Below are 22,001 nucleotides of genomic sequence, written 5' to 3' on the forward strand. Positions count from 1 at the left end.
TGAATTCTGCTTCAGACCTGAGCTCAGTTCCCAGCACCCATAGTGAGTGGCTCACAACCATCTGTAGCTCCAGCTCCAGGAGATGTATTGCCTCTGGGCTCTGGGGGCTTGTGCACATAGCCACACAGAGATACACAGACACATATACTTCCTTCAAAAAACAGTAACTGAAAAAGACCTCCTGGCCATACTGTCTCACTCGGAAGACAAGAGGTCTCCTCCCGGGTGAGACAAGTCCCATGACTGGCAGTAGCCGCATGACTGGCGGCATGAGATCCCCTGAGAGCATGCCCACCCCACAGACTCACAAGAAGAGGCTAGAGGCTCTTGGCCCTTGCTCTACCGCCCTCTTAGGGTATGATGCCCACAGTCTCCCAAGGCTGGAGGGCGTGTAGAGTCTGGAGCTTTGACCAATTGCTCCAAGGGACCTCTGGCTCATGAGTGAGAGAGAGGCAATCAGGCTAACATTGCAAGCTCCTGCAGTTTGCCTTGAGCTCCGGGCACCTGGGCACTGGCTCTACCCCCAGGAGACCTGCACTCTGCAATGAAGGCCAGACTCTCTCTCTTCTCTGACAGTTGCTAAGGGACCACTTCTGAAGCTGGGGAACCCTAGGGAGGGTTCAGTGGCCAGATGCCCATGTTGAACATCCACTCCCTGAAACCTGAGGCCCTGCACCTGCCACTTGGGACCTCAGAGTTCCTAGGCTGCCAGCGGCGCCACACACTCCCTGCCAGTGAGTTCCGCTGCCTCACGCCCGAGGATGCCACCAGTGCGTTTGAGATTGAGCGGGAAGGTGAGTGGGGCTTAGGGCGGGTGCTCTGAGTGAGAGAGCATCATCTTCCCAAAGCTTTGGGAGTCAAATTTGAGATCTTTCTCTCTCTGTCTCTGTCTGTCTCTGTCTGTCTCTGTCTCTGTCTCTGTCTCTCTCTCTCTGTCTCTCTCTGTCTCTGTCTCTCTGTCTCTGTCTCTCTCTCTCTGTCTCTCTCTGTCTCTGTCTCTCTGTCTCTGTCTCTCTCTGTCTCTGTCTCTCTCTGTCTCTGTCTCTCTGTCTCTGTCTCTCTCTGTCTCTGTCTCTCTCTGTCTCTGTCTCTGTCTCTCTGTCTCTGTTTCTCTCTGTCTGTCTGTCTGTCTGTCTGTCTGTCTGTCTGTCTCTCTCTCTCTCTCTCTCTCTCTCTCACACACACACACACACACACACACACACACACACACGCATGGCGGGTGAGGAGAGATTGGGGGAAAGGAGCGGGGAGAGATGGAAGCGTGCTCTAGAGTGAGAAGCAACAGGTCAGAGTCCCACATTTCCCTAGACAGGCAGGATCTCCCGAGTGACCCCTTTTTGTACACAAACACCAGGCACCGGCATAGCAAGCAGCCATTCATCCTTGCCTTCTGCTACAGCCTTTATCTCTGTCTCGGGTACCTGTCCCCTCTACTTGGATGAGATCCGGCACTTCCTAACCCTGTGTCCAGAGCTGTCACTGGGCTGGTTTGAGGAGGGCTGCCTTGTGGCCTTCGTCATCGGCTCACTCTGGGACAAGGAGAGACTTACTCAGGTGAGGGCACGGGGAGTTCCCAGGGCTGGAAGCCTCCTTCAGGAGCAAAGTGTGAGTCCATCTAGCAGGACCCCTCCCAAGGCAAGTGCCCTCTGCCCATCCCTTTAGAACAGCGCTTCTCAACCTTCCTACCGCTGGCTGCGACCCTTTAACACAGCTCCTCATGTTGTGATGACCCCCCCCAACCATAAAATCATTTCCATTGCTACTTCACAACTATAATCTTGCTATTGTTATAAATTGTAGCGTAAATATATGTGTTCTCTGACAGTCTTAGGCGACCCCTATGAGACAGTCGTTTGACCTCCAAAAGGGTCACACCCCACAGGTTGAGAATTGCTGCTTTAGAATCTCAAACTGTAGGACTGTAGATGTGGGTAGCAATGGGGTCCTGTCTGGTAAGAAGGGAGCCCTGAATACTCCTGGTACTCAGGACTCCCTTCCTTTTGGTCTGGTTGGGTTGGGAGGGGCAGGCATCAGCAGCAGTGACCCAGACATCTGTCCCTTGCCCACCCCCAGGAGTCGCTGACACTACACAGGCCCGGAGGCCGCACAGCCCACCTGCACGTACTGGCGGTGCACAGAACCTTCCGGCAGCAGGGCAAGGGCTCTGTCCTGCTATGGAGATACCTCCACCATCTGGCCAGTCAGCCGGCCGTGCGCCGGGCTGTGCTCATGTGTGAGGATACCCTGGTACCCTTCTATGAGAAATTTGGCTTCCAGGCTGTGGGCCCATGTGCCATCACCGTGGGCTCTCTCACCTTCACGGAGCTACAGTGTTCCTTATGGTGCCACGTCTTCCGGCGCAGGAACAGTGGCTGCTGACCCAAGCTGCGCCCTTGGTCATGTCAAGGGTGGGAATGATGACAGCTCAGGGGCTCCTGTCCACCTCCCATGTCACATCCTTCTCTGCCTCGAGCCCATCCAACTAGAGCTGGCTAGCATGAAGGGAGACAGCGGTTCCCAACTGGAGTAGAGAGGTAAGGGTCAATAAAGAGGGCAGGAGGTGGCCTCCCTTCAGCACAGGCTGCTGTCTGTCCCAGGGGACCTCTTGCCTTCTGAACTGGGCACAAAGGCAAGGGAGCAGCAGCGGGAGGTTTGTCCCCACAGTTCTCCTCTGCCTGCTCTGTTTCTGTGCTTCAGTGTAGTGCCCTGGTCCTTGGGAGCTCTCACACCTGGCCATGTGACATCCCATCCTAACACTGGGAATGAGGGACAGCCAGGAGCTGGGGACTTGGGAATGGTGGCATCCTTGGGGTAGGGACATGCTGCAGAGCCACACCAAACTGCACTCGGGCACCAATGTGCAGGCCCACCTGCCTGCTTCCCTGGTTCCCCCACCAGCCCCAGGACTGGCACCTCTGCCCACGAATAAAGCAGTTATGTCCCCAGTGGCTGTGGCTCATGGGTATGTGCAGGGTCTTCTTTGAGCTGACTGGAACAAACGTGTCCTTCTCCCCTGCTGGACCACCTCTGCCAGAACAGGCCATTCCTGCTGCCCGTCAGCCCCTGACGGCCCTGAAGCAAAGGCAGAGCAGCTAGGGTTGAGCTCTCAGGGCTCTACATGTAACCCAGCTCTCTCAGGGCCCTTGGGGGCTCCGTTGAGATCTCAGTCTGGCTTCTGGTTCAACTAAACGACAGAGATCCCAAGTGTTCCAGTCTGCTTCCGCCTCAGCTGCCGCCTTCACAACCACAGGCTTTTCTTTCAAATAAAAACATTGTTTCGGCCATACAGTGGTGGTGGGCACCATTAATTCCAGCACGCAGGAGGCAGAGACAGGCAGATCTCTCAAATTCTAGGCCAGCCAGAGCTACACAAAGAAATCCTATCTCTGAAAAAATACTTTTGTTTTTGTTCTCTTTGAGAAAGTGTCTCACTCTACAGTTCAGGGTAGCCTGGGACTCACTCTGTACCTCAGGCTGGCCTTCAATTCAGTGTTCTGCCTGCCTCGGACTCTCAAGTGCCACTATGCTTTGCTTTTAAAATAAAAAAAAATTTTCAAGAGTATGTCTGTGTACCAGACACCCATGCAGGTGCTTGTGGAGGCCTGGGGGAGGTGGGTCCGCTGCAACTGTAATTATAGGTGGTTGCGACCTGTATCGTGAGCCCAAGGAACTGAACTCAGGTCCTCTGAGGGAGCAGTGCTCTAATCTCTCCAGGCCCCGTGTGGCTTTTGTTTGGTTAGGGTTTTTGTTTGTCTAGGTTTTGGGTTTTTTTTTTGTTTTTTTTGTTTTTTTTTCCAGACAGGGTTTCTCTGTATAGCCTTCGCTGTCCTGGAACTCACTCTGTAGACCAGGCTGGCCTCAAACTCAGAAATCTGCCTGCCTCTGCCTCCCAAGTGCTGGGATTAAAGGCGTGCGCCACCATTGCCCGGCTGTTCGTCTATTTTTGAAACAAGGCTTTTCTGTGTAGACCAGGCTGGCCTCAATCTCAGAGGTCCCCCTGCCTCTGCGTCCCTAATGCTGGGCTTAAAGGCGTGGCCATCACCACCTAGCTTGAGTTTTGTTTTGTTTTTTTTAATATTCATTTTATTTATGTGTATGTATGTGAGGTTAAGGAGGGGGATGCTCCCACAGGCTAGAAGGGAACACTGGACCCCCTGGAGCTGGAGTTGCAGTAGGATGTGCACCACCTGACATTGGTGCTAGAACTGAACCCAGGTTCTCTACAAAGACAGGAAGAGATCCACCTCTGTAGCCCCAAGTTCTAGCTTTCCTTCTCCTGGAGATCCGAAGCAGCATTTTGATAAAGAATGGTCATTTAATAAACTTGAGACATCATCCATACAAAGTTAGCGTTACTTTACAAAATTAGGACCATAATATAAATTGGAAAAACAAACAAAACACCAGGCTTGACTGAGCCTCAAGCCGCCCCTGGGAGCGAGTCCTCAGGGAGGCTCAGCCCACAGCCACAGGAGTGACGAGAGGTGGTAGGGGCATCCTGGCATTAGAGCCAACCTGTGCAGCCAAACACATGCTGGAGCTAAGGCAGCTGATAGGCTGAGGAGATCTGGCTTCTTTGTTCAACAAAAGCCCTTAGCGTCCCCGTAGAGCCATCTCTCCTTGCTGCCATCCTGCATAGACAACAGCCAGAGCCTTCTCACAATGCTATGTCCAGGAGCCTCAGGAGCAGGCCCATGAGTCCATGGACAAATACAGGAACGGCTTGAAGGACAGGGAGGAGAGGAGGAAGAGGAAGGGGGGGTTGTAGCAGCATGGTAAGGACCTCAACCCTGGGGACAACCGAGGGAGCGGCTGTGTGTCTGGCGAGGTCACAGTCACAGTGACAGTGGGGAGACAGCACCCACAGAGGCCAGAGGCCCAAGCCCTGGGAAGAAAAGTCATTATCCCTATACGGCCAGAGAGGCAGGCAGGGCCTGGGACCTGAGCCTCGGAGAAGCAGGTGTCCTGGATGTCCCCCAGACTTGGGTCAGGAACATTCAGGCCTGAGAAAGGGAGGTGTCATCTCTCTGGGGAACCTGCCTTTACTACCCATCACGTGTACTCCAGACACGGAGTCAGCCGTGTCTGTGGAGTGGGCTGCTGGGCTCAGCGCCCATGGGCCTGCAGACACACGGCCCGGGGCAGACATCATCTCTGCACAGTCAGTGTAGCACCTGGTCTAGCTCGTACTTCTCACAGAAGCGACTGGTGAAAGGAAAGCAGGTGAGGTACTCGATCCAGGGCCAGTTGATGGGGTAGATATACAGCCACAGCACCAGGGAAGCAAAGAGCCCAGCGAAGACCAGCAGCGACACGAGGATGAGGGCTCGCTTGCGGTACTTATCGCTGGTACCGAAGGTGATGTAGGGCAGGAAGGCGAAGGCCAGAAGCATCCCACTGAGGAACCCGAAGATGTGGGCGATGTTGTCTATCCAGGGCAGGAGGCCACAGATGAAGAGGAAGAGCACAATGGCTGACAGGTTGAAGAAGGCCTTCCACGGTCGCTCCAGCAGCTGCCAGCTCTGGAACAGCTCCACGAAGAGGCAGGCGAGGAGGCCGAACTGCGACCCGGCTGGACCCACCTGGGGTCGGGGAGGAGAGATGTGGCACGTTGACTCTGGGTGCCAGGTCCCAGCTGTGGGGTACATCTACCACCCAGAGGATGAGCAGGAGCTGCTGGCCTTGCTCTGTCCAACCGGGCAGCAGACCTAGGTGTGCTACCTCTGTGCTTAGCACAAGCCAGCCTGTCCTAGGAGACTACAGGCAGTAGAGAGATCACAGGCCAGAAGGAGCAACAGACTCAAGGCCTCTCCTCCTGAAGGTGGAGAGGGGCCACAGGTAGGGTTTCACAGAACAAGGAGCCAGGATCTCTGGGGACTCAAGAGTATCGCTATTCCCTCCTGCCACAAATTAAGAGACTAATGAATAGGTCCCAGCTTAGTTGCCCATCTGTAGGTAAGCTTGACACAATAGGGGCTCTATACTCTTGTTGCAGATCCTTGGGTGGGAGCAAGAAGCAGCAGGGTTGGTCCTCCCCACAGGCCACAGTGGTCCTCCCCACAGGCCATAGTGATCCTCCCCAGTAGTCCTCCCCACAGGCCACAGTGGTCCTCCCCACAGGTCACTATGGTCCTCTGCACATGACACAACGATCCTCCCCATATGCTATAATGCTTTAGATCCAAAAGGAAGGGCTCATCCCACCCTCTCTGCCCTTGTCTCCCAAGTTTGTACCTCTGCCCGGTAGGGGAGGAAGATGGCGCTGGCCAGGTTGCCTGTAATGCCACTAAGGATGAAGATGATAGAGATGCGGTGCCAGCCAGCCAGCTTCTCTAGGTCCCTCAGGATGGTCATTTGGAAGACCACAGACACAAGGCAATGCACTATGCTGGGGGAGAAACACGAGCATCGTCCGCCATCCCTGTGTGCCCATGGCCGCCAGCAGGGCACGCCACAGGTGCAGTCAAGCACTAGCAGGTTGAGCCAGCGTGCTTGGTCCAGGAGCCCTTTCTCCAGCATCGAAGAGGGAAGGCCCAGGAGTCTGGCCATGGGCACCAAGGTGCCTCTTACCCAGCATGCAGGAACAGAGACAGCCAGATCCGGTAGAACTGGTCAGGGGCCTCGGGGTTGAGGAAAGGCAAGAGTCCACACACCTTATCCAAGCAGTGCACCTGGGTGGGAGGCGCAGGGTCATTACTTCTGCCCTGGGAGGCAAGCCAAGCCCGAGGCTTCCAAATGGCAAGGACCCCGGGGGTCCTTAAAAGCCCTCCCGCTCCCACTACGCAGACAGCCTTCGCCTACCTGGGAGCAGAGCGTTGCCTCTTCGTGGAAATAGCCGTGCATGAACTCACAATACTCCCGAGTGGTGATCTCACAGCTGTGGACAGGAAGCAGAGGGGCATCATGTTCTAAAGAGCGTCTGCCCACTCGGGCCGGAGCCCAGCTCCTGGGCACGGCAGGCGGGACGGAACAAGCTCCTTTTCTAGATCACTGCCCCTCTCTCTATCCCTGCTTCTCCATCACCCAAGAGCAGAGAGCAGAAGACAGTTACAGAGGACCATCAGCCTGCAGGGGTTAGGAGCACTGGCTCACCTGCCCTTGGTGCCGATGCAGCAGGGGCGGCCTTTGATCTTACAGTCTATGTGCAACAAGCCCGTGTGGTTGCTCTGGGCCTGCTCTGTGCAGATCTAAGAGAGAGGGGATCGATGGCAGTGGGCCTCCTGACAGAAAGCCAGCTGTCCCCACCCTCATCCCACAGCTTTCTCCATGCATCTCCTACTCACTGGCCACTTGGTAATGTCATCAGGCCAGATGTGGGCCCCACTGGAGGCTGGCTCTTCACAGGTCCTGAAAGCAGTGGTCAGATCATGCTAAACAAAAAGCTAGGGTACCCCAGCCCGCCGCACCCACCCACCAGCGTCACAGAAGGCAGCTCCAGCAGCTGGGTGCCACTTTGGACCCATAGGAGGCTCTGGGCTGTACCTGGGGTCTTGGTGGCACACAACCGCCGATGGCTGCTTCTGGCTCAGATCAGACTTGTCTGAGAGCCTGGTATCATTCTGCCACTTCACAAACGTGGCTAAGGTCTCCTAGAGGGTGGACAGGAAGTCAGGCCATACCAGGGCACTGTCAGTCAGATGGTGTGGGCAGCAATCCCCCACCCCCAAGGACAAGGGCTTTTCCCATTTCCTCAGGACTCGGATATTTCCTAGAAACCACTGTTCAAGCCTGCCTTTGGGCTTGCCTGCTGGGCCAGGGAGGGAAGGTGGCTGGCAGGGGCAGGGTCAGGACCCACCGAGCAGTCCTTCTTCAGGGTCTGGATGCAGCCTGAGCGGTCATTCTGGACACAGCAGCCAGAGGTGCGCTCGATGTCACGCTCCCTCCGTACCAGCTGCTCAATTTGCTGGTCCTTCCGGATGCAGGGTGAGAACTTTGCTCCCAGGTGGATGAGGTCAATCTGGAGTGGGGGGAGGGGCTGTGATCCAGCACTCCATACTCAGAAGGGGCAGGGCACCCCGCATCCCACCATCTGCCCAGTGTGGAGTGGCAGGATACAGGGCTCCCAGGCATCCTGGGCCTCACCGAGCTGGGGCCAATCCAGAAGTTCTCCTGCTGGATGTACTTCACACTCTCATAGACGCCTCTGTTCTTTAGCACCTATCAAGGAGGTAGTTTGTGGCATTAGAGGAACCAGAGCCCTGGGTGTGAGAGGGGCGGGGGTGGGGGGCATCCCCAGAATAGGGCCTTTAGGAATGAGTCAGGCTATGTGAGCCTCAGGCACCTCCAGCCTGGGCCAGGGTGCTGGGGTGGGAGATACATGGTGCCAACTGTGCCAAAGCCCCTTGGGAGAGGCTGGGACTCACCAGCTGGGTGGTGACATGCTGGGCAAACCCCACAGGTGCGATGCCATAGGTGCAGATCACCAGCAAGGTAATGATGATGTGAACGAATGTCAGCCAGTAGGTGAAGTAGGGCCTGTAGGCGGAGGCCTCCAGTCAGCCTGGCAGAGCTCACGCCCCGCCCCTCATGCCCTTCACCCGGGCACGGCAGACATTCCTAGGCTCTTGGATCACCCCAGCTCAGCCTTCCCCATAGAAACTTGGAAGGTGCACCCCAGAGTGTGTCTCTCGGTTCCAAATCCACGATGGCTTCCCACTGCCTACTGCATGGAGATCAGAGCCACCCCTGCCTCTGCTAACTGGCAAGCCTCGCCGTGCTCACCTGCAGTTTCTCTCTCTGCCTGGGCTTCCTGGAACAGGCCACGGCCCGTGAAGCCCCAGGGCCTTTGTGCACACTTCATACACTTCGTATAATCTGGAGTCTGATGCCCATCAGGCCACACTGTCAATCACACTCTATCATGCCTTTTTATTTATTTATTTATTTTAAGATTTATTTATTATATGTGAGTACACTGTACCTGTCTTCAGACATACCAGAAGAGGGCATCAGACCCCATTACAGATGGTTGTGAGCCACCATGTGGCTGGGAATTGAACTCAGGACCTCTGGAAGAGCAATCAGTGCTCTGACCCGCTGAGCCATCTCTCCAGCCCCTTGACTATCGTTCTTTAATCTCCAGTTTCCCTGAACATCTCTGTGGCCAGCTTCCCCCAGAATCCCTCACTCCAGTTGCCAACTCCCTTTGTTCTCTTTTAACTGCCTTTGGCTTTGAGATAATGTTTCTCTATGGAACATTTGCTAGAAGTCACTATTTAGACCAGGCTAGCTTTGAACTCATAACCTCTGTCTGCCTCCTGAATACTGGAACTAAGAGCATGTGCTACCAGGCTGGGCTTAAAAGGTCATTTTGAAATTATTAGCGTGTGTGTCTGTGTGTATGTGTGTGTGTGTGTGTGTGTGTGTGTATGTGTGTGTGCGCGCGCGCGCGTGCGTATGTGTGCATGCGTTCGTGCACACACATGACTCGCAGGCATGTGGAGGTCAAAGGATAACTTTGTGGAGTTGCTTTTCTCCTTCCTCTTTATGGGTTCCAGGGATCAAACTCATCCCCAGTCTCACTAAGCCGTCTTGGCAACCCCAGGACACCTGCATGGGAGCAGTGCCCTTCTCTCTGGGCTGTGTCCTAGAGCCTGCGTCTGGTTGCGCTTGATCAATGTTTGTTGACTGACTGACTGACTGACTGCTGTCTGGGGGCCATGTTGAGGATAAGGCAGCAGTGCCAGCAGGCTCTTTCCAGGTTACAGAAAGCTCCCTGAGCAGAAGTGTGCCTGGGAGCTTGTTATTACTTGCAGGGCCTGCAGGAGGCGCTCTTGGAACGTTTACTGACTGAGAAGGGGTCATGTTGGGGGTGAAGGGCCCTGAGAGGTTGGGAAGCTCTAGTCACTTAGTCCTCTGCTCAGGCCAGCTCCTGGGGGCTCACCGGTGGCTATCGAAGCTCTCCAGCTGCCGCTGCACGGTGCTGCTGATGCTACGGCGATAGCTACGGTTCAGCCAGTTGCCCACGACGCCCAGGCCGTAGTGCCTCTTCTTCCGGTCAAATGCAAAGTGCTTAACTTTGGAGGCAATGCGCTTGCCACGCTGGGTCCCGGGACCTGGGGCTCGGCCGCTGTACTCTTTACTGGTGATGACAAAGGCTCTCAGTTTGAGGGCCCTGCCAGGGCTCAGCAGGGGCTGGAGAGTCCCACCCTGTACTCACAGCGGAATTTGCACCCCATCAGGGGAGACTGGGGAGGCAGAGCGCGGGACACCTCGGAAGTAGCTGGCAGAGAGTGGGGGGGACTCAAACACATCATCAGGCATGGAGCTCATTTCTTCCTGGAGTAGAGGGACACCAAAGACAGTGTAAGGGGCCACTGTCCCAAGGGCCATTGTAGCACTCCAACCAAGGGCGAGACAGAGCTATACAGTGTCTTAGGATGGAAGGGAAGCCGCATGCTTGCCATCCCTGAACTCACTTTCCCAGCGGGCTCATCCCCCACTCCACTCCCCGCTTCAATGGCTCTACCCGCTATCCCCACCCCACCCCTAGCTAAGGGAGCCCAGACCAATGGCTCACAAAGGCCACACCCCATCCTGCCTCTGGACCTTCCCAGGATCCTGCAAGGCTGCAGTCAAGGCCATGGTCACTCCTCCCAGCTCTCAGGCCACCCCATCCCTTGCCCCAAATCCACGCCCCATGCTTGCCTTACTAAAAAAGGAGGAGTCAAAGGTGTCAGCTCCATCGACAGCATCCTCCTCCAGGAAGCTGGGGTAGGCGAAGCTGCGCTTGACGTTCCGGCACCGCTGCCCAGTTGCGTCTAGCACGGAGCGCCCCTGGGCATGGGACCAAAGTGTCAAGGAGGACCCAGGACCCCAGGACCAGACTGGCAAAGGCACAGGGCATCAGATAAGTGGATGGGCTAAAGGAAGCACTCGGATGGGGCTCCAGCGGCAGCCGGCCCTACACAGCCTCTCCTTCGATCAGGATCAGCTCTTCCCTTACAACCTCTCGACTGCTAACGTGAACAGTTGGCGCAAGTCTGGGGCCTTGTCCCCTCTCTGCAGCATCTTGGCCCAGCACACCAGGCCCTTCCCACTGGTCTGATCCATTATCCCCCGTCACTCCTCCCATAACCTAAAATGGAGGGGGTGCTGAGGGGCTCACGGGGGAACTGGGGCCTGAAGGACATAGGTTCTGAGCTTTAGGGTACACAAGCATTCACTGCTTGCATTCACTGCTCTGACACAGAGGGTAGACACGTACATGAGCAGAGTGGCTACCATGGATGGGGACATACATTCTTCAATGTAGACCTTACCTTGAGGAGAGCGGCAGCTGCTTGAAAGCTCATATGGGCAACAGATATCCTCTTGCGGCGGGGCAGATGGGAGTAGCCAGAGCGGACGCTGGTGAAGGATGTGAGGGACAGGACCCCTGGAGTCAGAGGTGGGTGGGCAGCGTGAGGCCGGTCCACCTCATCTGGGTGGCGGAAGGCCCGACCCCGAGCCAGTGGATCCACAATCTGCAAGAGGCCGTGGGTGAGCAATGCTGCCCAGGCCCTGGGAGAGCCGCTTTCTGCCCGTCACCTCCAGGGAGCCCACCTTGGGCATCTTGCATGGCTTTGGAGACTCAGTGCCCTGGAAGGATGGCACCTCTTGGCTGGGTAGCTCCAGTTCTCTCTGGCATGAGGCCTTGAGGCGGCCGTAGTGCACACTGCAGTGGTGCAGGCTGCGACGATGCCAGTTTTGTCGCTTGCCCTCCCAGTCGCCACTGACCCCAAACCACTGGGCTGTGCTCCTACGGGACAGATACGGTGTGGGCGGAAACCTGCACAAGGCACCTGCCCTGGTGCACACGTGTGCATGGGGAGGTGGGGGTGAAGGTACACATTAAAGGAGGAGGCATGGGGATGGCGGTACATGTGTGCTGGGAGGGTGATGCGTGGGATGCGGGTACACGAGTATGAGGTGACGGGAGGCCACAGAGCATGTGTTTAGGGAAGGTAGTCTAGGGGGTGCGTGTGTAGGGAGAGGGGACTTGAGCGTGAAGGCATGTGTGCTCCTGCATGTATACAGGGTAACCGCTGTACCATGAACTATGTACCTTCAGGGCCCTAGGGAGTCAATTAGCCCTCCTTGAGCCCCCCTGAGTTCCTAGCTACAGCCTAGTGACCAGGCTACCCCATGAGGGGTGGGGCTGGGAAGGCTAGAGAGCATGCTGTGGGACTTCCTGTCAGGCACACATGCCCAGCCCCAGTCCCCTCCCCCCATTTACACGTCACATTCTGGCCTTCCACCTCCACAGGGAGCTGCTACACCTCTAGAAAGGGACACAGGGCTCAGGCCCCAGGAATGGGGCGGCCAGGCGGGGCTCAGGAGCTCACTTGCGGATGCTCTGGGACAGGGAGGCCTGGCGGCGGAAGCCAGGGCGCTTCTCTGCACCATCCTGCCATCGTCCACGGGGCTCCTGCAGGCTGACACTCTTCAGGTAGGCTGGGTTCTTGGGCCTCTGTGGGGAGGCAAGGAGGACACGGATGAGTGTCTAGCCCACTCGCCTGCTGGCTGCTTTGGGGCTCCCATTCACCTCTTTACTGCAGGATTGAGGACATAACCCAGACCCTTTAACATACTAGGCCACTGGCTGCACCCACTCCCTCCACAGGCCCTCATTCTGAACCTAAAATGGAAATTTTCTAGCAAGGTCTGGGGATGAAGCTCTCAGGATGGCAGAGTGCCCAGCATGCCCAAAGCCCTGGGTTCCTGTCCCAGCACTACCCACAGCAGGTGAGCTGTGAACTCAGTAGAGCAAGAAGGATCAACAGTTCAAAGTAACTGTTGACTATGGAGTAAGTTCGAGGCTAATCTGGGCTACATGAGACACTGTCTCAACAAACAAAATACAAGTTTTCCACTGTGCCCTAGCAAACCTTCCCTACCCATGATCTGCCCATGAACCAGGATGTCCTGCCTCTTCTCATGTGTCTTAGAGCTCTCTTGGGGTGAGCGGGCGGCCCCAACATAGCTCCCCTTTATGTTTCAGGCTGTGTGCAAAACCCACGCTATTTGGGGCCTGTTTTCAATGAGCTCTTTATGGGACAGGAGTCCCAGATGGATTTAAACAATGACCCATCCCCCCCAAGAACAAGGCTCTGCAGGGGTGGACTGCTGGCACTGTGGGACCCTGTGCCCACTCGGGCCTCCACAGATAGCCTACAACCCCGCAGGGCCGGGGAGGGGAGCTGTAAACAGCCAGAGTCCAGGCTTCCCAACAGGGTCTTTTCTCAGGGACAGTGTTTCTTGTCCCTTGGTCACCAGGCAACAGAACTCCCAAGTTCAGAGTTCAGAGCCTTGCTCCCTGCAATATTTCAGGCGTACGATGAGGCTGCAAGACTGTCAGTAGACCGAGATGGACGAGTGTGTCTAGTTGCTGTGTGGGCAGTCACATCTGTGGTCTGTGGCAGGCAGCCCCTCACCTCAGGAAGCATGCTATCCTGCTCGCCGGGGGCCTGGGTCTCGGGTGGCGGGATGGTGATGGAGAGGTTAGGTGGCTTCCGGCTCTGCAGGCGGCTACCAGACACAGATGGGAGGTTGCTGCCATTCTTGTCAGCTGAGGCCATGGTGGTCACGATGCTAGAAGAGAGGACAGCACGGGCATCCAGAGGGGCCTGAGGGGATGGAGACCTTGGCATCAGGGAAGGCAGCCTGGCACCAGCACCAACCTGCCCCATGTGGTCTCAGGCCAAGCTCCAGAGAGATGTGGCTAGACCACACCTGGGCTGGGTGGGGGATCTTGGGGTCTATTTCTGACTTTCATTTGCATCTCAGACTAGCCGGGGTGAGGAAGATCTTGACTCCTGCCTTAGTCCCTTTGTGGTCTCTTTGCTTCGGTGAAAACCAAACCCAAAGGAGTGGAAAGAAGCCGGTGTGGTCAGAGCAAGTCAGTGGCCAGAGTGTGGGGCACAGACAAAGGGCCCTTCCTTGGTGCTGGGGGAAGGCTCAAGGGATAAGAACGTTCCAGACAACCAGACACACCACTGCTCTTGGTGTTGCTGGGCAGTCACCAGCTGCTGCGACTAGGGATCAACTCTGCAGGGCAGGTGCGCTTGTTGGGGAAGCAGGCCTAGAGTTATGCACAGGAAGTGGCAGCTCAGCCTAGTCCCCAGAGGGAAGAGAAACCCACCATGCAGGTCCCCGTTCCACAAGGCTGCCTATACCCTACTCGGAGTTAAGTGAAGCCACTTCTAGTGGTATGTACCTGTAATCCCAGCTGCTCAGGAGGCTGAGAGAGGGAGGGATCCTTTGAGCCCGGGAGTTCAAGGCTAGCCTAGCAGCGTAACAGGCCTCTGTGGTTAGTACAAATCTGTAAATCTGTGATTCTAGTCCTTGGAAGCCCAAGGACAGAAGATTGTGAGTGTGAGGGTAGTCTAGACCAGCCTGTGCTACATCTGTTAGAAAGAAGCGAAGGGATGAGAAAGATAACTGAAACTGCCACTAGCCTGGGATTTCTCATTTTCTTCTTTCGTGTAGGGGAACATTTTGTCTCAGGCTGACCTTGAACCTGCTGTGTATCTAAAGGTGACCCTGAATTCTTCATTCTCCTGTCTCTCCCTCCCATGTGCTAGGATTACAGCCATGTATGCGATGCTGGAAATTGAGCCCGGGGCTTCATGCCTGCTAGGCAAGCACTCCCCCAAATAAGCCATACCCGAGGCCTGGTGACAATAAGGTGATTCATGCTCACTGAACAAAAAGACTGAGTGTGGCAAGGCAGACACTGAGCTGGAGGCCATCTCTCAGGGCAGCCTCTGGACACAGCTGAGCTGGGACCCAGCCGAGGCTTTCTGGTCCCCTTGAGGACACAGACTGGTGTCTTTGCCTTTGACAGGAAAGGCATCACTAAATGGAACACACCAAGGCTGCATTCCTGATGGACAGGTATACAGGTTGTTTTGTCTACTGTTGATCAGGCTGTGAGGCGTGATAAGACAAAGATCCAGAAGTGGGAGGCCCCGGGAAGAGCAAGGGTGCAGAGCATTTCAGCGGATCTGGACAGATAGTCCCATAAAAAGAAGGCGACTCTTCCCTGCTTGAGCCGCTGAGCCCCACTCCCTTCTGATGTCTCCCAGGCCCCCCCTCCCCCCCTATCTGTTTCTCTCCCTGCAGCTCTGGGAAGCTCAGGAGTCAATGGTGGGCAAAGTGCAGGTGGGCGTTGCTTGAGCCGCCACATGGAGGCTATGTCCAGCTCATCTGCATGTGTGTATGTACCCAGCTCATCTGCATGTGTGTATGTACCCAGCTCATCTGCATGTGTGTATGTACTCTATGTGCATGCCTGGTGACCGCACATGACCATTAGTGCACAAGTATGCCTGCCTATGGAGGGCAGAAGAGGTCAACGGATCCCTGAACAGAAGTCATGGAGAGTTGCCCGCCACCACGTGCATGCTGGGAATGACACTCAGGTCCTCTGTAGGAACAAGAGCTCTTAACAGCTGAGCCATTGCTCTGCCCCTAGTTCTTTCCACTTTCACCCTTCTTCACAGCCAGCTTGCCCTCCCCACCCTTTCATCTGCCACCCGTGGGTCACTCCATTAGAACTTTCTTTTCTTCTTCTTCTTTTTTTTTCCCAGACAGGGTTTCTCTGTGTAGTCTTGGCTGTCCTGGAACTCACTCTGTAGACCAGGCTGGCCTTGAACTCAGAAATCCGCCTGCCTCTGCCTCCCAAGTGCTGGGACTAAAAGCGTGCACCATCACTGCCCAGCTAGAACTTTCTTAGATGGAAAAATCACTCTCATCTCTGTCTGTCTGGCCCTGCTCTGGCCATATTTATTTCATATTTGCACGTACACTGTTATTGCCTTCAGACACAGCAGAAGATGGCATCGGATGATGCCCATTAGAGATGGTTGTGAGCCACCATGTGGCTGCTGGGATTTGAACTCAGGACCTCTTGAAGAGCAGTCAGTGCTCTTACCCGCTGAGCCATCTCTCCAGCCTGACTTCCTATTCTTTAAGGCTGAGCTCTTCCACATGGCCTCCAGCCTCATGTGCTCCCCTCTCCTAGCTTTGTCCTGACTGTCCACTCTGGACCCTCAGTGGGCAGTGGGTACCCCAGCTTGACCTGTGACAGTTTTGGCTTGCCTCTGAGAGAGAGAGGGAGAGAGAGAGAGAGAGAGAGAGAGAGAGAGAGAGAGAGAGCATGCTAGTCAGCTCAGAACCACTGTCACTCAGGTTTCCTCCCGTGTAACAAAGACAACAACATACTCAATGCGCAAAGGAGCCATGAAACATCCCTCAAGCTCGTCCCCACACACTGTGCTGGAATGTCTCAGCAGCGTGCTCGCCAGAGCTAGAAGGGACAGTCACCAAATGCTGGCTAGTGGAGGACTGGACAGACAGATGGTGCAGATCCATATGATATACTCATCCCAACATCCACTCAGTACAAAGGGACCATGGTGCTGCCCCAGGCTGCGGCCCACACACACAAAGAATACACACATATGCATACACATAAAAAAATACAAAACAAAAAACAGAGGTGTTGATGCAAGGCTTTAAGCCCAGCAGTCAAGAGGTAGAGGCAGGCAGATTGCTGGGAGCTGAAGTGTAGCCAGGGCTACCTAGCAAAGCACTGCCTTACATAAAAAGAGTAACAAACAGAAGTTGAGACAGAGGTCAGAGGTCAGCACATGGTCTGGCGTGTTCCCAGTCCTGGGCTCTATTTTCAGCAGGCACCCACAGATGCTGGGCCTCCCCGCACCGGTCACTCTGACTGCTGACCATCACATGGCAGAGAGCACTTTCTGGCTTCAGCCTGGATGCCCCTTCCCCAGAGGGGCTCTCCTCAATGCCTGCGATGCACCTGGCCCTGCCTGCTGCCTGCCGTGTGCTCATCTCGGAGGCTGAGCTCACTGTCCTCTAAACCAAATAAATGAGTAGATGTCCTAAGACCACCCACCTGGCCCGCAGCTTCCTCCCTGCAGACGTGCAGGGCTGGCTGCGCTCCCTGGGCTTGCTGGAGGGTTTCTACACCATGCTCCACTCCTTTCCTCGATCTCTGGGTCTCCTGGGGTCAAGGTGGACAGATGGACTGACAGATGGCTGTGGGTCAGGCAGGGCAGGGCCCGAGCAGGCCAACCTGTGAGAACAGAAGTGCAGGTGAGGGGGTCAGGCTAACCGCCAAGTCTTCCCATTTTTTGGACCTTAGTTTCCCCATGCACCCATGCATCTTCCACAGGGGCAAGAGACCCTGCGTATGGGCCTCATAGTGCTGATCCAGGTGGCGGTGACCCTGGAGTGTTAGCCTGCCACCACTCAGACAAGGGTCTGCGCCTTGGCTTGACTAGAGCCAGGCATGAAGCTCTGCCCTATTTTATTCTGTTTTTAATATTACCTTAAAAAAGCATTTTAACCTTTAGAGGTAAGGTCTCATGCCCTGAACCCACTACGTAGCTGGGGATGGTCCCGTACTTTTGAGCTTTCTGCTCTACCTTGTAAGGACTAGGATCACAGGAGTGAGCCACTACTCCCAGCTCACTATTACTTTCCTAGAAATATTCAATTCATGAATCCAAGAACAGTTGTTAGCTTTAAAAAAAAAAAATCTCTCCTTCCATTGTGGGCATCAGGGACCAAATCTAGCTCATCAAGCTTGTGTGGCAAGGACTTTTGGAAAAAATGTGTATAGGTGTTTTGCCTGAACGTATGCCCGTGCACCACACGCATTCCTGATGGCCACAGAGGCCTGAAAAGGGCGTTGGATGCCCTGGAATTGGAGTTACAGATGTTTGTGAGCAGCCACATGGGTGCTGGGAAGTGGACCACTCAGGCGTGCCTTCAGCCCCAATAGCAAGCGCTTTTACCGGCCCATTCATCTGGTTTACCCTGACTTCTGACTGAGATTTACTTCTAAGGACAGATCGGTGACCTCAACCGTAACATGCTTTCTATCTAACATGCAGACCTGAGTTTGATTTCCAGCATCCTCACTCACAACAACAACAACAACAACAACAACAACAACAACAACAAAAACGGAGCTGGGCACCACATCGTGGATCAGTGGAGGCAGGAAGAGATCCACGGGGCTTGTTGGACAGAAGCCAAGTCCCAAGGCAGGGAGAGACCCTATCTAAAACAAGAAAGGTGTGTGATACCCGAGAACGACACCCAAGGTTGTCCTTTGACAGGATCAAGCTCATGTGCTGGAGGGCGCACACACACACTCACATGGGGAAAAGGGGATGGGTCTGGGGCTAGGGATGAGTGAATAGATACAGTGCTTGCCATGGAAGTGTGAGGAACCTATGTAGAAACCAAACCCAGCAGCGCCTGTAAGCCCACACGCCTCCAGCAGGACAGAAGGCAGAGACAGAGGACCTTCAGAAGCCCAACGGGCAGGTGGCCTGGTGTACACACAGCAAACGAGGCTGCTTTTTGACCTCCACCAGCACCATGATGGGCACACTCCACTAACACGTGTGTGAACGAGTGAAAGAGGAAAGGAAGGGGCCGTGGCTGTAGCTTGACTTACGGCGCCTGCCACACAAGCAGGAGGCCTTGGCTTCGACCTCCAGCGCTACAAAAACTCAACGTTTCATTTCCATTAGGCAGCCTGATACTAGGGCAGTGCTTAAGCAACGGAGACCCCTCCTGCCATTCGTTTGGGTTTTTTCTAGGTCATTTATTGATGTAGAATCCACACAACAGAACACTAACTATTTGAAAGAGGATGCGCGGTGCCTGTGTTGCAGAAAGCCCTGTGCAGGCATACACTGTAAACAAGGCACAACAACACAGCAGGTCCTCTCTGGAGTATACTCCAGGAGCTACTGGGAAGCGGTACAGTGCCTGGGCACAGTTAGTGCCACGTGTGCCGGGCCCGCTCAGCCCTACACACACACTGTCCCTCAAATCCTTCCAAAAGGGATGGCACTATGCTTCCAATTTGTAATTTGTTGATTAACTTACTTGAGCTCACCCAGCAGGGAAGGGGTGCGGCTAGGATTCAAGTCACCTGACAGTGGGCGTGAGGCCACCTCAGAAGTCTCGGGCCCCTTCTTTCCTAAAGCCAGGGTACACTGGGGCTGGAAGACTCATGGTGGGGCCAAGGGAGTCACCCACAGGGAGCTATGGCCTAGCATTGAAGTGACTCTCAAAGCATGATTGGCAGAGGCCTGGGCTGCCCAGAGGCGGCCTAGCATGGGTGAAGGGGAAGCAGGGGCTGCTGTAGGTCCAGGTGGCAGGAGGGGTCTCCCGCTAGGCTTTGCTGTACTGAGGCCTGTGAAACTCTCCATATCACAGATCCGGTGGGGAGGAGGCAGAGCTGGCCCAGGTCGTTACTGATTCTTTAAGTGGGACCAAGGGGCTCAGCTTTGGCTCCATCATGCCAAGAGTCCTGTCCCTCAGCCCTCTGAGATCACAGATGGAAGACACTGGGGGCTGGAGCAGCAGACTCTGAGGAGCGTTGCTAGTCACACGAAGACACTGCCTGGGGACAACTCCAGGACAACAGCCTCACCCCGGACTCTGTACAGGAGCTCCTCAACTTGGCCTGGGACCAAGGTGTAGGGAGAGGGCATTAGGCGGGCATTACTCTGGGAAACTGGCTCCAAGGGCGAGGGGCAGGCAGCAAAAGAGAGTGAGTTGGCAAAGGAGGCCACCAGCAGAGATGGGTCCAACTCTCTGCACCCTGAGAACACTGCCTGTGGCTCTCTAGCTAACAGCAAGGAGATCCCTCTGGAATGAGGAGCTGAAGGCCCTGCCCAGGAGTCAGCAGGCAGGCTTGCCCCCAGTCAGCCAGCCAGACTGTGATGGTCTGAATGAGAGTGGCCCCACAGGCTCACATGTGACTGAAGCAGTCGGTGAACTGTTTGGGAAGGATCGGGAGGTGTGGCCTTTGGCGAAGGAGGTGTTGGTGGCAGCGAACTTTGAGGTTTCAAGAGTCCACAGCAGGCCCGGTTTGTTTCTTTCTTTGTCTCTCTGTCTGCTGCCTAGAGACCAGGATGTCTATAGATTCATCTACTTCTCCAGCACCAAACCTGCTGCCTCCTGCCGTGATTGGTCCTGGTCTCACCCTCTGATACTGTAAGCAAACCCCCAACTCGATGCTTTCTTCTACAAGCTGCATGGCCATGGGTTCTTTGCACAGCAACAGAACAGTAACTAAGACCCAGATCTATCCCCGCATCTCTGCCAAGCTCCCACCTCCTGTCTCTGAGGCCCTGCAATCTTATGCCAGCCTTGTCCACCTGGCCAACCTCTGCTGCTTCTTTTTCCCTAATGTAATATTTTTATTAATTATTTGGGATTTCATAAAAGGAACCCCTATCACACTTCTTCCAGGCCACCTTCCTCCCTTGTGCTCTTCCTAAACCTACCAAGTTCAATTTGTGTTACCCACGTACTCACTGGAGTACTGTCAGACTCCCAGTGACCAGCCCTTGAGGAGAACCGAGTCCTTCCCCATCCGCATCCCTGCCAGAAACTATCAACTGTTAAGGGCTATGCTTAGCATCTTTATTTATCACTTTTTGTTTGTTTGTTTGTTTGAGATAGGCTGTCTTGGAACACACACACATTCATCCCCCCTTCTCTCCCTCTTTCAAGCTGGCCTCAAACTCACAGGGATCCACCTGGCTCAGCCTCCCCAGTGCTGGGATTAAAGATGTGCTCCACTGCCCGGCCTTTGTCACGGCTTTTAAGGACTCTCTTCAATAGCTTCATGTCTGGACTCTCTCTCTTGCAGCGTGGGGAGAACTTCAATGTCACCCATTCTCGGCTATGAATCTGCAGCCATCAATAAATAATACCACTGCAGAAGCAGCTTTCCAGCCCACAGCAGAGATCAGGGACATCTGATGGCATGGCCGTTGGCGACTGCAATGGTCATAGACATCAACATGTCTCAAGAGGCAGCAGGGACCACAGACTGTAGCATGGTCTCCAGTGGCAGCAGAGACCATGGACCACAGAGGTCTTTCGAGGAGACTTAACCCAGAAAGCGAACCATTGTTCATCTCGCGTGCCTTCTTGTTGCTCACAGTCAGGGTGGTCATGCGGCTGGCAGTGTGTTGGGGGCAGGCCCTGTGCGAGCTCCAGGCTGTGACATACCACTCTGCCCTCCGCATCGGCTGCCTGGCCAGTACCCTGGAGCAACCTTTGTGTTTACTGCGTTTCTAAGGAGTGTCACCTCCAGAAAGCCTCTCACCCCACAGCTCCCCCCACAGCTCTGTGACGGCAGGAGTCCCCTACTCTACTCTCCCACCCAGGCACTGTCCATCAAGTCCTAGCTGGATGAGTCTGGTGAGGGCAGGAGTCTGCGCAGCTGGGGATGGTTTGCATGGACACTGGGCTGAGGCTGCCTCTCAAACTCTGCAGTTGGCTCCGGAGGTCACTCACCTTGCCCAGTCCCTCTGCACGGCTGGGATGGACAGGTGCTCTGCAGGTGCTGGCTGAGGAGGAGGCCCTAGCGGCCTAGTTCCCTGGTTAGCTACTCTTTCCCCTCTGAGGAGCTGCCCCCAGAGCCCAAGCCATGCCAGCTGGGGACACCCGCCCCCCAGACACACTCCCCCACCCCACCTCCCTAGCCAATCTCGACATGGAAAAGGCAGACATGACTCATAACCACAGGACAGAGGGAGTTAACAATCTCCTGGACAACCTCGGGGTCCCCTAGAAAGTAGTCTGATGGCAGGGGTGGGTCAGAGATGGTAAGGAGTTCATGCCAGGAAAGTCTCTACCACCATCTGCAAAGACAGCACGGAGCTTCCGGTGATGGTCTGTAAACTGCCGCTCTGTGCCTCAGTTTCCCTCTCTGCGGTTGGACAAGGTGATGGCTCAGACCTGCTGACCATAGACAGCTTGAATAATGAAGGTTTTTCTCTGCTACTTTCTCCCAGAACTTTTCCTGACCCTTCTGCCCCAACCTGTGCGGGGGCAGGCCCAAAGTCCAACCCTTCTCGGGACTGGGTGTGTTGGCAGCTGCCTGGCACAGCACTGGGAATGATTTGCTCTAGTCTCCCGTGTGACCTATGTCCATGAAAGGCCACAGA

The 22,001-nt window shown here is 55.1% G+C and overlaps 2 protein-coding genes and 1 long non-coding RNA gene across 8 annotated transcripts in view; 2 read left to right on the plus strand and 1 right to left on the minus strand.

Moving 5' to 3' along the window:
• Nucleotides 1–576: 576 nt before the first annotated feature.
• Aanat (aralkylamine N-acetyltransferase) lies at nucleotides 577–2,948 on the plus strand. Its single transcript, XM_031352881.1, has 3 exons — nucleotides 577–794; nucleotides 1,403–1,557; nucleotides 2,077–2,948. Exons 1-3 carry the CDS (start codon nucleotides 632–634, stop codon nucleotides 2,380–2,382), a joined length of 624 nt encoding a protein of 207 aa, XP_031208741.1. The 5' UTR covers nucleotides 577–631; the 3' UTR covers nucleotides 2,383–2,948.
• A 1,350-nt stretch (nucleotides 2,949–4,298) lies between these two features.
• Nucleotides 4,299–22,001, minus strand: part of Rhbdf2 (rhomboid 5 homolog 2) — a 26,456-nt gene continuing 8,753 nt past the window's right edge. The window contains exons 2-19 of one of the 6 annotated variants that reach the window (XM_031352453.1): nucleotides 16,907–17,086; nucleotides 13,419–13,575; nucleotides 12,330–12,454; nucleotides 11,548–11,743; nucleotides 11,265–11,468; nucleotides 10,651–10,779; nucleotides 10,163–10,281; nucleotides 9,887–10,084; nucleotides 8,367–8,478; nucleotides 8,086–8,160; nucleotides 7,799–7,960; nucleotides 7,486–7,592; nucleotides 7,287–7,350; nucleotides 7,096–7,190; nucleotides 6,805–6,880; nucleotides 6,574–6,674; nucleotides 6,238–6,391; nucleotides 4,299–5,585 (exon numbers count right to left, since the gene is read on the minus strand). In XM_031352453.1, coding sequence (XP_031208313.1) covers nucleotides 5,166–5,585; nucleotides 6,238–6,391; nucleotides 6,574–6,674; nucleotides 6,805–6,880; nucleotides 7,096–7,190; nucleotides 7,287–7,350; nucleotides 7,486–7,592; nucleotides 7,799–7,960; nucleotides 8,086–8,160; nucleotides 8,367–8,478; nucleotides 9,887–10,084; nucleotides 10,163–10,281; nucleotides 10,651–10,779; nucleotides 11,265–11,468; nucleotides 11,548–11,743; nucleotides 12,330–12,454; nucleotides 13,419–13,562 — 2,481 coding nt within the window. In that variant the 5' untranslated portion in view covers nucleotides 13,563–13,575; nucleotides 16,907–17,086 and the 3' untranslated portion in view covers nucleotides 4,299–5,165. The other 5 variants (XM_031352452.1, XM_031352457.1, XM_031352456.1 and 2 more) reach the window with 5 other exon arrangements.
• On the plus strand, nucleotides 15,855–21,842 carry LOC116077718. The gene is made up of 3 exons (XR_004113309.1): nucleotides 15,855–18,093; nucleotides 19,945–20,034; nucleotides 20,696–21,842. It is a non-coding gene; the product is annotated as an uncharacterized LOC116077718 (long non-coding RNA).

Source organism: Mastomys coucha, unplaced genomic scaffold (genome assembly GCF_008632895.1).
Source record: "Mastomys coucha isolate ucsf_1 unplaced genomic scaffold, UCSF_Mcou_1 pScaffold5, whole genome shotgun sequence".
Taxonomy (NCBI): Eukaryota; Metazoa; Chordata; class Mammalia; order Rodentia; family Muridae; genus Mastomys; species Mastomys coucha.